Source organism: Chaetomium globosum, genomic scaffold (genome assembly GCF_000143365.1).
Source record: "Chaetomium globosum CBS 148.51 scaffold_7 genomic scaffold, whole genome shotgun sequence".
NCBI lineage: Eukaryota > Fungi > Ascomycota > Sordariomycetes > Sordariales > Chaetomiaceae > Chaetomium > Chaetomium globosum.
The window spans coordinates 1,069,770-1,085,095 of record NT_165982.1 but is presented as its reverse complement, the minus strand read 5'-3'; the positions used below and the strand labels follow the sequence as shown (position 1 = coordinate 1,085,095).

Sequence of the window (15,326 nt, the reverse complement as noted above, 5' to 3'; positions counted from 1 at the left end):
GCTCACGAGAACAGGGGTTTGTCACTAGCGCTCACCTCCATGCGATAGAAGGCTTCGTTGCCGGCTCGCCGAAGACGGGCGGTTGATCCTCAGAAATCGTGGCTTTTCGCTAAAGAGCACGAGTTTTCCAGGATTGCTCAGACGGCTCGGTTCATCGGCAATCCCACCAACCCGGGATCCGAACGCACGTCGCCGTCAACATCATCACAATCGGTGTTTGCTCGCAGTCCGGCAGACCTAGACTGCACTAGATGGCCCCGCTCGGCGTCCGTCGACCCCGGCTCCTTGCCCTTTTGCTAATCATATCACCGTGACATTGCGGTCCGAAGTCAAAGCAAAAGAAGGTCACCTTTAGCGCGGCGCTATCAAGAACAAATTTCTCAAACTTTCCGACAAGAAGAGGAGCCGGAGGTGATGGATGGTTTTATGTTCACATGCGAGAAAAAAAACGTCAAGAGTAAAATCAGAAACTATCCTGGGGGTTGACTGCGCCAGAACTGATGGCATGTTGATCATTGATCAACACGGAACCAAGGCCCGTCAAGTCTTGCGGGGAAGACCCCTCTGATCGGCGAGGCCCACGCAACCGTCCAGGACATACATCGATCGTCAATCGCGATATTCTGACGTTTCGACCCGGTCCGGAGACAAAAGCGGTCGTAGCGTTCGAGAACTTGTGAAGAGCCCAAGAGGGGGCTCCTCGGAGGTCTGGGTTTGCCTCGGCCCCCCTTGTCTCGGTGACCCCCCCGGACGGTCCGTATTCGGCATCCTCGTCCGTGCATGCACCAACGACTTCCCTTGCGCTTCCGTTCGGGCAAGTCAATGGTTCGGCTAGTGGGTCACAACCCGACTTGGCCGTCCGAGCGCTCGTCCAGTTTTTGACCCTGTCGCCGACCCGGGCCCTTGCGAGGACCCTTGAATCTCATCACCGAGCCCGGAAACATCACCAGGACGACAAGTTGAGGCCTGATGGATGCCAAACCCTACTCGAACCATCCGAGGGCCTCCAGCTCGCCAATGCCCACCTCAGGAGCGCGGAAGCCAACCGTCTCGCCTAGATGCATTGACATGCACCACGTGGCTCAGGCAAACTCCATTCAGCAGAGGGTGCATTCGCTGGTTCTCGTTTGCGTGCAACTAGGCGAGGTGAGGCTTTAGTGGGTGTCTAAGCAAATGTTATCGGCCGAATTCGGGCTAAACTTGACAGAGGGGGGTGGCAAGGGGGAAAGGTTAGGTACCGAGCTCGCGTCATTGTTCAGCTCCTAACATTCAGGTTGCAGGAAACGAGTTGGGGGACTTGAATAGTGTCTGTCATTATTGCCTGGTGACATGTCCCTCCGCCACCTTCCCTACCCCCTTTGCTGAGGAATCTAAAGTTCCAACAGCTTCGCATTGAAACCAGCAAGGTTGGGCTTGGCGACAGACGGCGGACCCTCGGCTCTTACACAATCCGTAACAATGGCTGCTGCTATAGCAGGGGTATATCGGACTATCAAGGCAATTCTCGGTTTGGACGGTGCTGGCGACTCTTGACAAGTATCACGAGGCTGCCAAACACCGCTTCGTACTTGACAGATATCAACTGCTGTGTAACGGCTAGGGATAGATAGCTAAAGCCCAACAGTTCTAGCTATAGAAGCACGTAGTAATAGTCGGGGCTGAAGTATTCCATGGCTTGTCATCATGATCTAGGGCGTGCTGATTGGAATGGGCTGAGGGGATGATGCAACAGTCAACAACACCAAACCAAGCCTAATCATCTACTTCAACTACTCACCCCGACAGCTACTCTGGTTTAAACCAACCAACAAAGGAACCGTGGACGTAACACTACAACGGGCAACAGTGGTGCCCAAGGAACGCGCCCGTAACCGCCCCCACCCTCGTCGCCTGTTCATATACACAGGTAAACGTAGCAACTAACAAGAGGGAAACAAGTATCACGTGTACTCCTTGTGAGAAATGTATAAAGACAGGGTATGACGGAGCGGTCAGGAGCGACCCTAACCAGGACGAGGAGCTGAAACTACTTGGGCTCCCAACTCCATCAGCCATAGATAGTGAGGGAAGACAGAAACAGTAAAACGGGTCGACCCCTTCGAATCATGGGAATGCAAACGTACTGAATGATGAGCTATGATGTCAATTCTCAAACAGGGCGGACATGACCTGTTAGGCCTTCGAGTGGGTAAACGCTTTGGGAGGTGAAGGGTGCAAAGTGGGCAGCGAGAAAAGAACACTAAAAACGAATGTGAAAATCAAGGACGCCAGGGCAGAGCAAGTAACGCAAGAGTACTAACCAAATAGGCGTTCAAATTCGGAAGGGATGATACCATTGTGACGAAACAGCAGGAGGAAGAAGACAATAATAGGGATAACTAAACAAACGGGACTGAAAACAAGCGGCGGAGTGATTCGAGGATAATTTGCTATAAGCCACAATCAGAGATTGGCTTCTGCCGGGTCATGTCCCTCGGTCGTTGCTTGTATTGTGGTCGTTAGTCATGTGTCCGATGGCCTGCCTATTGCTACGAACAGGAAAGCAGGCAAATGCAAGGGTGAAGGACTGGGATAAGCCATTCTGAGGTACCCATGAGAGTTAGCCTAGTTGTTCTCCTGTATTTGCCGCTATACATGGCGTAGGCATTATGTCGAGCTACCATTGGATCTGATGATACGAGGATAGCGAGAGCGGTTGCATTGCGATGGAGAATTAGAGTCTGTACTATGTAGCGTAGACGGTATCAACATGTTAATAGCATTCACAATTACGCCAAGTGATCCAGGACCTTGAGCGGTACTGGTGGATGGCCTTCCACACTTTGCAGCCTATAATTACTTATGCAACGGCCCTAGAACGGCGCAAATCACCACCAAACATCCTAATCCAAGACTACGCTTCTACCCTCTTAGATGAGGCGTCCAATGTTTATTAACGGTTATTTGATCGATCTTGTCGTGGTATCTCATCTTCTTAATGTGTCCTTCTACACTGGATCTAGCTACACGCTGCACCCCATCAATGAGGATGGCCGGGGCCCTTACACTAACAGCTCTCCAGCACATCTATAGCGCTTCAAATCCGTCTCGACGCCGTTGGGTACCTAGTCGGGCGGTGCTATACCGCTTTCATCGAGGTAGTTACCATGGCAAGGATTCTTGGGAAGCGTGCGGATTTCAACACCTCTGATGTATCACTGCCAAGGCAATAGTTTATCTTTGTTTACACGGTAGCCGTTCACGGTGCGGGCCGCAACAGAGTGGATCACGGCGCCGGCTCCGCACAGTCCCACACCTCCGGACAAGGCCCGCGGCTGCCTTCCCGATTAGGAAACCGGGCATTGACACTGCGAGTGGAAAAGTGAAGGCTATAGGATAGTATGTTTCCATCCCGGTCCGTTTCATAGTTTCCGTGTCCCCACATTGCCGCAGAGTTATTTTGATAACCATTGCTGTAGTATCAACGACTCGGGAAATAGCTCCGGCGGTAGTATGCAGGATACCATTCGTGGCGCAGCCGGATATTGGGCTTATTGTGTTCTATATGCGAAGACGGATGGAGTTGAAAACACTAGCCTACCCTCATCTGAAGTACCCAGACTGTTGTGAGAGGCTGAACAAATGAAAGGAGGGTCAATGGTCACACAGAACTGCATCATGGTTCAACCCGGCACACTCAAGCCTCGAGCGGTGAGACAAGCAATATAATGGAAGGGCTAGACCGCAAAGACCCCGTTGTTGTAGTTCCCAATGCCGCTGATAACGGCGGCGGCGTTTTGTAAGCTATTTTGGGGATAAGGGGTAGTGACACAACAGGCGTTACACACACCGCCGCCATCTCCCCATCAACACAACACACCGCAACTAAATTGTAATGTCAACAGCGATGAGGGGCGGAACTTAAGGAAGTGTTCAACCCTTCACCGAATTCGCGGTAGCTTTCGGTGGTGCACCCGATATCATGTTCGCTTCCCCATAACGATGCAAGCACTGCGGCAGTGCACATACTCCGCCAGCGGTAGTCGTCACCAGTCCTCTGTCTTGGCAGTCGTTGTCAAACCGGAATGGTCGGCAGTGCGGAGGGTCCGACACTGGGCGGGACCCATGGCAAACAGTCGTTCGTCGGGTGGTTGCTGACAAGCTTCGGAGACTCGGAAGGCTCCGAAGAGGGTGGGCACCCATCATGCCAAGAGGTCGGGGGCTGGCCTTGTATCACACAGAAACAGGACGTATGGGGTGCAGTTTCGAGAGAGATCCGGGACCCTGTTTCCCGAGCCTTCTTTCTGCAGGGGCGATGGGCCATGGTGCCGTTCTTTGACCACAAGCGTCATGTCATCCCCACGGTGACGGACCCCTTCACGCCCTTATCATCGGGCTCCAGAAGCAAAGGGAAAACTATAAGACATCCCGCGCCGATATTGCAAAGGTCGTTGGGCGCAGCGGAATGCCAAGGGCTTTGATCAACAAATGTAACCGCTTGGCGGGTTCAAAAGCCGGGGGCGACCGGATGCCAAGTGTGGCCATGGCGGCAGATGACGCTTGGCGGCAACGCAAGTGTTGCTTGTGTGCTGTCTTTCTGAGAGTTTTGGCTTGGAGCTCTCGGCGACCAGTGATTTTCTCGCCCATGTAGGTACAGATGTCCCTACCAAAAGTCTTTGCTCACCGCCCATTAAACTATTAGTGGTTATGGGCCTTTTTCTGCCAAGCAGAACTAGTAGGATTTGGAAAGCGGTCAGCAAAGACTTTTGGTAGGGACTTCCGTACAAGTACCTGAACTCCCTGCGCTCCTCGATGTCAGCGACGCGACCGACGGAAGGGGCGGTAGGATGGTATCTTGGCGGTGAAACGCCTTGGCCCGAAAATGACACCAAATCAATGCCGAATAACTACCACACAGACAGGAGTCGAGCAAATATGGACCTCGAGTGCCGCCGTCTCCGCCAAGAGCTGGTGTCCGGCCGATCTGAGACGACTGGAGTCTGGCCTCTTAACTCAAGCATTGCCAAGAGGCCGGTGGCACGCACGGAGGCGTCATTTCGAGAAATAGGCCCCGAGGATGATGGCTTGTTTGGGCGCACAGCCAAGCTGCCTTCGCCGCTAACGTACGTATTGCGCGGGCCTGCGAAGACGTGAGGTATCGTGTGGACCCAAGTCTCGACAAGATTGCGGGTGTGCAGGTTTGAGAGGAGTTGCGGAATGGCGCTCGACGACTAGGAAAAAAGCTTCTGATTAGCAGACGGTTGATCTTGGCGTCAGCGGTGCGTGCAGCCTTCATTTTACCGACGTAAACCAGTCGGCGCGGCCATGAATGCGTGGTGACGGCGGTGTTGATGGTGCACTTCCCACTACTTTCCAAATCGGGCCGCGATCGATGCCCAGACGATCTGCGTCGAGGATGGGCGACTTGGCACAGGGCCAAGCCTTTGTGGTGTCGCGGCGAGGCAGACGTTGGAGAGAGGAAACAAGGAGAATCCGGATGTTTCGCGAAAAAGAGTTCGGCGGAGTGAGCAACATGCCCACATTACCGGAGCTTTGGATTTCCGTTTCCACTTTGCTGTCTCGCACCCCACTCGTTGTCGTGGTGCCCCGTGCCTTTAGGCTCTCCTGATGCAACATGGAACAGTGCCAGTGGGTACTGGCCCTAACTTCTCAGCCCAGGACAGAAGGCGCAGACGACGACGGCAACACTGATTTATGGAAACACGCCGACGCACAAGCGCCAAGTTCTATCCAGCGCTTTTCAAATTTGCGCTCCAATCTGATCTACATTACTGCCACTTTCTCAATCGGTCGGTAAATAAGTCGCCAAGAGTCCAAGGGGCACACTCCCCGGAGCCAAGCATCTTCTGCATCTTGTGGTACGACGGCGTCTTACACATGCCATGGAGTCATGGAAATAAATATCTTAGGGTACCTCTCGAATGTCGAGTGATAACTACAGCTTTTGGATAGACCTTTTTGTTTCTCGCAGCCTCTCTCTGCATTCTTAAGTTGTTGGCTGCACCTTCCCAACTCCTATTCGTACACATTTCTTACACCCACACATATCCTACTCCAACTCGCTAATTTGCGCTATTTTCATCCTCCCAATCCGAGCTGTCGTTGTCACGTCCACTCCACGGCTCCATCCCTACCCCGCAAAACCACACCAACCAGCTGCACAATACACTTCCTTCTCCTCTTTCTCTTCTACCCTGGAGATCATCACCATGGGTTCCGCGCTTTCGAGGTGTACGTCAAGGAGCTCGGGGGCCGCTCCGTCAGGGCTCTCAGAGATGGGACAAAAGATACTCGACAGGCAACCCAACTGGATCATCCCACCGGCGAGATGGCGCCCTCAAACTTGCAGCCAAAACCCAATTCGTTACCGCACTCCCACGCCGTATCCGAAGGAGGACAGAAAACGAATGGAGGAGCCCGCCTCAAACGCCACCGTTGTTGTTCCGGAAAAGGCATTCGTCCTGGAGTCATCGACAGTGAGCCATGTTGAAGTGGTCAGCACTCCTCACAAACACAGCATCGTGCAGCCGCGCAGGCCACACACCCAAGCACAACAAACCCTCAAAATAACATGGGAAATGTCCCCGCGTTTGAACCGGTTTGAACGTGTAGCTTAGAGTGACGGAACATGAGTTGGGAACCGGCGGGCTGAGCCGCTGGTTGTGGGCGCGCATTCAACAGGACGGTGTGGTCACTATCAGTATCACACCACGATGGCACGAACAAACCATCTACAGGGGAACTCGACGCCCTTCAACCCAACAACACCGAAATGGGACCAACCCCACGGGGCTCCACAGCCGGGGTATACCCCATACCCACAGTCGTCACACCACACGCGAACAAGCACCCGAAGCAATCGCCAAGGCGGAGGGGCACACATACCCCAGTACAACTCAACGTCAACAAGCAGATCGACAACCGCAGCATCCCGCTCCCTGCGCGGCAAAACCTTCCCATCCACGACGCCAAGCGCGGTGCTGGAGAGTCGAAGCAGATCGGACCGATCAACTCGCGCCCAGCCAAGACGTCATATCCAAGATTAGGCAGAATTAGGGTTGCACACACACCCACAGGGACAGCAGGACAACGCAGGACAACACACACACACATACACACTTCCACTACACACAGTCAACCTTCCGCCGTACCACGAATCAAACCCGCCTGGCTCCGTTCCCGCCCGGCGGTGCGTGCGCGTATTGGGGCTCCGACCCGCGCTTACCCCCTTCCACCTCCTTCCTCTCCACCACCAACACATCCATACCTCATACATCATCCTCATACACTCTACCCCATATCGCCGCCTCCCCCCTCCACATCTGCCGCCGGTGCTTGGCGCTTGGCGTTTGGCGCTTGGCAGACGCGGCACAGCAAGCTTGTTTGGCGGCGGCTTGGCTGCATGTCGTGGCGGTGGGTTATGCGGCTGCCGGCTGGGGCAGACGCGGGTGAGAGAGAGAGATAGGGGGGTTTGGTTCCGTGGGCTGAATTCGGAGGGATGGATTCGGAGGGGCGGTGCTTGCGTGGGTCTGCATGCTTACCTGGCTGCATGCTTACCTGCCTAGTGGAGGGGGTGAGGTTGGGTGCGTGATTTTGTCGTTGTTGTTATTGTTGTCGTTGTCGTCGTCGTCGTCGTTGTTGTTGTTGTTGTTGCGTCGTTGATAAAGGGTATGGGTGTTGGGGAGTGTCGGTCATGACTCATGGGGTTGTTTGCGTTTAGAGGGTTCGGCTTGGAAGACATATGCACGGCTGCTTCGTCGGCGTCCGGGTCAGCCTCCCCATTGTTCAACCATGGGTATGAGGCCCACCTTCGTTGTATTATTCTTTTGTATTACTCCTTTTTGTTGGGTGCATGTTTGCTGGGGGGAAATCCGTGATCGGGGGATTGGTGATGTTTTGGGCAGATAGACGAGACCAGCTCAGCTGCTCAAATGGGAACAATTGACTGGCCATTCTTCAAAGAGACGAATAAGTAAGAAGACAAATAAATTTTTCGGAGCAAGGCGTACCCGTGGATCTGCTGGCTTTCGGTTTCTCATGCGAATTTACCCGACAGCCCCAACAAGATTGGTCGCGCTGAATGCGTTATGGAGATCGAGGGTTTGTGGGAGTGAGTGACAAATGCCGTTGGTGCTGGGCCTCAAGGGGGGTAGGCGTTGTTAAACTGAGAAAACGCTCAACAGCAAAGGAGCTCTGTAAATCTCACATTGTAAAACACTCTACACTGTGGGGACTATACGCCCCGTGTTGGCTTCCACCATGGACCTTGTGCGCCATCCCGAGCCGACCCCCGCTGCCGTCTACTCATATCATAACCAAGGCTCTCGTCGTACCAAAACCACCACGTGCGCTTCCTCGGTTCAGGCTTGACAGAATCAGGGCTTATATCCTCGCCCTGCATATATGCCTCGCTGGTCTCTTTCATCTGTCGGCGCATCCAAGTTAGCAGATCGTCATCATCCAAGGAGGTGCGGAGGGTATCCATGTCCCATATAAAGGGGTGCGCGCCCTGCATGTAGAACGCCGCCAGCCCGTCCTCCCGCACCAAGGGTATCAGAGGATCAATCACACATATGTAACCATCCAGAATCTTCTTGGCGCGAGGCTTCGTCATCATCTCGCGGCCGAACGCTGGGACGTCGTGGAAATCTGCCATGACCAGGCGGATGGTAAGCGCGGATGCGTTAATGAGATTCCGAAGGGCGCTGACGGTGGCGGACCAGTCTTGGGCCGCGCTGTGGCTCGCATGGGACCAGCCGTGGGGCACGTAAGGGGGGAACACCAGCTCGAGGAAGCGGATGTGGGAGAGGCAATGAGAGGGAACGATGTCGCAGAGGAAGTGGGAAGCGGCGTAGCAATCGAATGGGTAGTAGTCCCTGGGGCCAGACGGGTCCGGCATCTCGGAATGTTGGAGTTGTACGTCGGGGAGCTGCCAGGGCCGTGAAGCCTCATGATCGTGAATGATGAAATGGTTTTGCGAATAGAAACGAACTCGGCTTCTTGGAGCAAGGTTCGGTAGACGAGAAATAGATATGTTGGCGGACACTAGCATTTGCAGACGGCCGAGAAGGCGCTGTGCCTGCGGCGGCAGAAGCAGCCGGGGGACCGAGTCTGGTTTTCGACGTGGTCATTACCAGGGTCGCATCGGCTAAGTCGACAGCCATGGTGAATATGGGGGTCTTTCCTCTCGTCGCACAATGGGCGATATACTTGATAGGCCCAGTCCTTTCTACTCCACGTAACCTCCTTCCAGGGCATTATAAGGTCGGTGTATTCGAGTATACGGAGGCGTACCTCAGTCGGAAGGCCGATCGGAGTCAACTTGGACGATATGCCATTATTAGAGCCGGGTAAGAGGACAGAGGGATTACCGGGGTCTTGGCCTCGGAGAACGGCTTCTTGGGCCAGTCATTGGAGTTGCTGGTTGGGCATTTTGCAAAGGCGGACGTGGCAACCTTTCAGCCTTGGGAGCAGGGCGATCGGGGCAATGGCGAGCCGGGCGATGTCGAGTGCAGATTGATGTTCAGCGCTGATGTCGCAAACAAACAAGACTGTCAGACGCCCGACACCAACATGTGGCGATAGGTAAGCTGCGGTCTCATGCCATTCGCTCATGATGGCCGAGGCGTTGGCTACTTGCTCGGCGGGCTCCTGGTTCATATCCAGGGGGTAATCGAGTAAGGGGCGGCTGTGTCGGTTGGCATGGTGCTTGCAACCAAAACGGTCCGCCATGGCCCGTTATCGTGGCCGTAAAAACAGCAAGAGGGGCCGCTTTGCCAAGATTCGGGTGAGGTGTGACAGGACGACTCGTTGAGGCCGATCTTTAGGTTGGCTAAGGAGGCGAGAGAGGTTGGCGATAGCGCGCGAAGAGGCCCGAGGGAGCCTTGGTGGGAGTAGGATACGACGAATCGGTTGGATAAATAAAACAAAGCAGTCGTTTCGGCGTATAGGGCATGGCACGATCGTAATAAGCCCATAAAGTTGCTCGTAGGTGGCGACTCATCACGATCGAGTATTGAGATGGAGGCCTCAGAGTGCGGCGGTGGCTTACGACCGTCCAAATAAAATATTAAGGGGTGGCCATCGAAACTTGCCATGCCCAAGTAGTGGTACATATATATGCGGTGACGGACATAAGGAACGAGGTCGAGGAGTCCCTGTGCTCGGGTTGGTTGAACTTGGCGGTTTCGCGTCAATGTCATTGTCGGCAATTGTCAATTTGCAGGTTTGGTTATCGTAGTAATAGTAGTGTGGTGAACTTTTGTGGGTCAAGTTAGAGGGCGAGTTCCATGTTACGGGCGCATAGGCAGCAAGGAAGGAAAGAGAGCAAAAGATGCGAAGGCCATCTACCTGGGTACATTACCTAGGTACCTAGGTACTTAGAAGACAGGGAGGTAATGGTGGGGGTGCAAACGCCAGGTCGTCTAGGTACGGAGGCTACGCGCACGCGTGGGAAAAAGGAAAGCGAAAAAGAGAAACCATCCAAGTTTAGAGTATCATTCGCCCTACAACACGCGTTTACCGCGCCGACCTATACTTCTAAATCCAACCCTGTATAATTTAATCATACTACCCGCCTTGCTTTTTTCCTTTCTTTCCGGCCCCTCGGACATGCCCACCTCGTCTCGCGTCACTCCCATGACTCGGTGAGTCCCCTCGCGTTTTGGCGACGGTAATCCTTAATATCCCATGCCGCTTTCGAAAGAGCAAACAGCTCTTCGCGGTCCACTGCCGCGTCACACATGCCCCTGAAGATGCCGTCCTTGTGCTGAAGCAACTGCCACGAATGGCCACACTCCTCCACGCGCCCCGCGTCCAGGCCCAGGATGCGATCGTAGTCGATAACGGTGCGGAGACGATGCGCAATCGTAATGACAGTAGCTTCCATACTCCGGATGCACGCCTGGATCTTGAGATCCGACTCGTCGTCGATCGAGGCTGTCGCTTCATCCAGGACGACCACCTTCGAGCCTTTCAACACAGCACGCGCAATGCACACGAGCTGCCGCTGGCCCTGGGATATGTTGGAGCCCTTCTCGGTCAGGATGAAGGATAGACCCGCGAACTTTCCTGCTTCCCGTGAATCGAGCAAGCCAACTCGCGTCAAGACATCGAGGACCGCCTTGTCGGTGTGCTCGTTGTACGGGTCGAGATTGAGACGCAGCGTCCCAGCAAAGAGGGTCGGGTCTTGCGGCACGTAGGCGAGCCTGCTGCGCAACGCGTGCAAATCTACCGTCTTGGTGTCCAAGCCGTCGATTAGAATCTGCCCGCAGTCGATTTCTAGGCCGCGCAGCAAAGTCAGTGCCAGGCTGGATTTTCCCGCCCCTGTGCGGCCGACAATGCCCACTCTCTCCAGGGGCTGGACTTGGAAGGACAGGTCCCTAAGCACAGGGTCTAAGTGAGCTGCGTAGCGAGCAGAGACTTCTCGGTATTCCACCAAGCCTGACGGAGGCCATTCTTGGCTTGGTTGCGTGGGGGATGTCGCCTCTTGCGCCTCGGCACTTTCGTCCAAGCAGCCACGAACACGCTGGAGACTAGATGGCACCGTATTAGCTCGTTGGACCGCTGCTTCAAAGAGCACATTGTAGACGACTTACGCGGTCATATTCTGGGTAGTCACCATGTAATATCGGATTAACCACAGTACCTGGTCTGAGAAAGCAATGGCATATGACATGCTCAGCCCAATCGTGCCGGCATCCCCGTTACTTCGGATGGAAAAAGAGCCAGCAAACAGGGAAACGAAGGCACTTGTAAGACTGAGCCGGAGAACCAACCACCTCTCCGTAGCCCCAAGGAAGAATGAAGGTTGGTTCAGTTTCCGAACTAGAGCTGAACTGTTAGCCAGATAATCCTTCTCTGCCCCGTAGGCACGGATGGTGACAATTCCGGACAGCGTCTCGCCAAGATGCTGGAGAACCGGAGATTGACGTGTCGATTCAAGAGCTTTGAGATCACTCGATGACGAGATATAGACCTTGGCAATGAAGTAGTAGACAAGAGAGATGATAATCGCTGGGAAAAAGAACTGCGGAGTTATGACGACGATGAGAATCGTGGTAGCTGTAAGTGACCCCACGAAATGCAGGGTGGCAATGGCGAGCATGGCTAGATCCTGATCAACAGTCCTCATGTCTCTAGAGAACAAGCCGATCAACTGGCCAAACGATTTGTCGTCAAAAAATCTGAGATTCGCACTTAAAACGGACTTGAGAAGACTGCCGTGGATGCGTTCCGAAGCCGTCAAAGAGCCGACGGACAAGATGTACAATCTCATGAAGCCTATCACAAAATAGACAGCAAGAAGAAGGGCGTAGATTGCGAAGTAGTGCTCTAGGCCCCATGCAGACGCAGAGACCGACTTCTCGACTGTCTCATCCGCTGAGTGGTGTTGCATTTCTACCGTCGCATTGGAGAGTCGCTGAACCCACCAGTTCACGGCGATGGATCCAACTTGTTGCGCCGCGAAGAAGACGACTAGGGAGATCCAGTATTTCCATCCGCCCATGGAAGTGAGGTACTTGATGATGGTGTGTTTTGTATTCGGTCCAGCAGGTTCGGCGACATGTGAGTCGGACTTTTTCCCTTCTTCCCGCTCCGTTTCGTCCGCGGGATTCTGATCCGCTTCACCGTCGCCCGACACATCTTCTTGAGTGGCGTGATTGCTCGGTCCATTTGCAAGCTCCGGCAGTTGGCCTTGAACTACCAAATCCTGGTGAGAACCCGCGGCAACCACGGTGCCATTGTCGATGCGGACGATGTAATCGGCGCCAGGCGTTGTAAGTGCAACATTGTGTGTTGCCAGAATGCAGGTGCGTCCCTGCATCAAACGTCCTGTAATGCATCTCTGGAAGATCCGTGAAGTAGTGTGAGCGTCAACAGCGCTCAGGCAGTCATCTAAAAGCAGATGGCGCGCATTGGAATAAACCGCGCGTGCGAGGGAGACACGTTGCTTCTGTCCACCAGAAAGAGACACTCCCCCGTCTCCAACCGAGGTGAGATCGCCGCGAGGTAATACCTTCAGGTCGGCCTCGAGGGCGCAGGCCTGTAGGACAGTCTTGTAGCGCTCTTCATCGAGGGGTTGGCCGAAGAGGATGTTGTTGCGCACCGTGTTGTTGGTTAGCCAAGCCTCTTGAGCACAGAAGGCTACACCCTCAACCAAGCCTGTCTTCTCATCCTGAGACAGAGCTTCGTGAGAAACCGCAGCAGGCATTCTCACACTTCCGGAGAGAAGCGGCATCTCTCCCAATAGCGCGTAGAGCAGCGAAGACTTGCCGCTACCGGTAGCTCCAATGACGATATTGAGCTTTCCAACCTTAAACTTGAAGGAAAGGTCTTTGAGAGTGAATGGTTTGGGACTCTCTGTTATCTTGCCGTCCGTTGATGGAAGATTTGTCGCCTCGCTCTTCCTTGCTGGCCAGGAGAACGTCGCGTGATCGAAGCCAATTTTCACTTGGCGACCGGTGGGTGAACCAAGGACTTGATATTTCTCTGTTTCCTCCTCGCCCAAGAAGCTCTCCACCCGCCCGATAGCCACGACGGAGCCCTGGACACGTCCAATGATGCTGATCAAGTCGTCGATCGGTGACTTCAAGAGGTTGAAGAGAGATAGCGACGTAAAGGTAAGTGAAGGTGTCAACGACTTCCCCCCGATAATTGAGTAGCAGAAGAAAGAAGAAAAGGTGATAAGCAGAGGCAGGCCGTACCATATGGTTGCAGAGATCGACCAGAGCATATAGCGGGCACGAAGCACCCTGAGTTCGGCGGCACGTTGGTCTCCAAGCTTCTGCTGGAAAAAAGAGTCCCAAGCAATGAGCTTGATGACTCGAATACTGCGGATCATCTCGGTAGTGCTCTGGACTCTGATGTCCGATGCAGCCATAGCTTGCATCTGGATGGCGCCCAAACGTTGGGCGATGCGCGAGTTCACAGGCACCATCAGCGCCATCACCGCAATTCCTGCAAATGCGCTCAGCCCCAGAGTCCAGTAGAGCAACGTGACGGCCATGACAATTTGTATGGGGACTGAGGCCCAGACCTGGTGCATGTTGGCCCCCAAATCAGCAAGCTGATTGATATCGCCGGTGAAGAGGTTCGTGATGGTACCAATGTCAGCAGTTTGCCCTCCGGACCCGCCGTTAGAAGACCCAACGGCGGCCGGCCGTCTCAGTGCTTTCTGATAGACGGCGGCAATTAAGATTGTCTTCAGCCGGAGCCCAATCTTCTGGCCAAGCCAAATGGTTCGAGCCTCGGCAGCGGACGCCAAAACACTGGTGGCAAATACGAGCATCACGTAACCCTGAGCTTCCTGGATAGAGGACTCAGTTGAGCCCTCGATAAAATGGAGGATGGACTTCCAAAGCAAAGTTGGCATGAATGTTAGGACTGCCCAAGCAATCGCCACGACCCCCTGAACTGCCAGCTGCGGCCCGAAATGTCGTAGAAGGGTCTGAACAAGAGATGCACTAGGTATCAGAAGGGCAAAGTTAGCATAATCCATTTTACACGTCGCAGCAATGGCAAATATACGACTCACCTCCCCGGCTTCGTCTGAACTACACGCTCGTCGGCAGCGCTAAGCAGAGCCGGCGGTTCCGGAACGTCCTGAGGCTGCAGATTCCCAGTGCGCCAGGCCTTCAAGAGCATGCCGTCTAGCCAGGCAAACGCCCAAAGGCCAATAACGCTGGACTGGGACTCGCGCGTCGCGTTCAGTTCAAGGTGGACATCCCCCTGGACCGCGCGCGGCGAGATCAAGGCCGTGACGAGCAGAGCAGCTGATACTTTGGTTGCGGTCGAGCTAGCACCAGAGGTTGCGGCGGCCACGAGCAAGGAAATGGCGTAGAGTGCAGCCGAGTGATAGCGAACAGCCCGTCCGGCGTGCTCGAGGCCGGAGGGCGGAAGCAAAGCCAGAACATACAATCCACTTAGGTATGACCAGAAAGTAATGCCGACCCAGGAACTAGCAGATGCACTTGCAGCGAGGCCATCCCGGTTGAGCGATAAGGCCGTTGCCAGGAGCAGACCTTCGAGGGCAGTCAGGAAGACACCGCGCACAGATTTGGCGGGTGTTTGGGCGGCACGTTGGCGGCCCGGGGTGGAGGATGCTTTGCGTAATTGCCGGGCAAGTAGGGTACCAGACGCTGAGACTGTGAAAATGATGAGGGGGAGGTGGAACTGAGAATAGCTGCGCAAGAAATGGAACCAGGTGGTCAACCACTGCTTGATCATGGTGTGGGTGGCTCAGGCTTGCTCACCGCTCGACGAGCTCTGTCACAATTGGGGCGGGCGCTACGTCCCATTCTAGAGTCATGGTAACCACGCACTGG

The 15,326-nt window shown here is 54.4% G+C and overlaps 2 protein-coding genes across 2 annotated transcripts; both read right to left on the bottom strand.

Moving 5' to 3' along the window:
- Positions 1 to 8,233: 8,233 nt before the first annotated feature.
- CHGG_09925 (uncharacterized protein) lies at positions 8,234 to 9,164 on the bottom strand (the record flags this gene model as incomplete). The annotated part of the gene is made up of 2 exons (XM_001227851.1): positions 8,234 to 9,079; positions 9,135 to 9,164. 2 exons carry the CDS (start codon positions 9,162 to 9,164, stop codon positions 8,234 to 8,236), a joined length of 876 nt encoding a protein of 291 aa, XP_001227852.1.
- Positions 9,165 to 10,630: 1,466 nt separating this feature from the next.
- CHGG_09924 (uncharacterized protein) lies at positions 10,631 to 15,228 on the bottom strand (the record flags this gene model as incomplete). The annotated part of the gene is made up of 4 exons (XM_001227850.1): positions 10,631 to 11,534; positions 11,598 to 13,565; positions 13,707 to 14,465; positions 14,537 to 15,228. 4 exons carry the CDS (start codon positions 15,226 to 15,228, stop codon positions 10,631 to 10,633), a joined length of 4,323 nt encoding a protein of 1,440 aa, XP_001227851.1.
- Between the last annotated feature and the right edge of the window lie 98 nt (positions 15,229 to 15,326).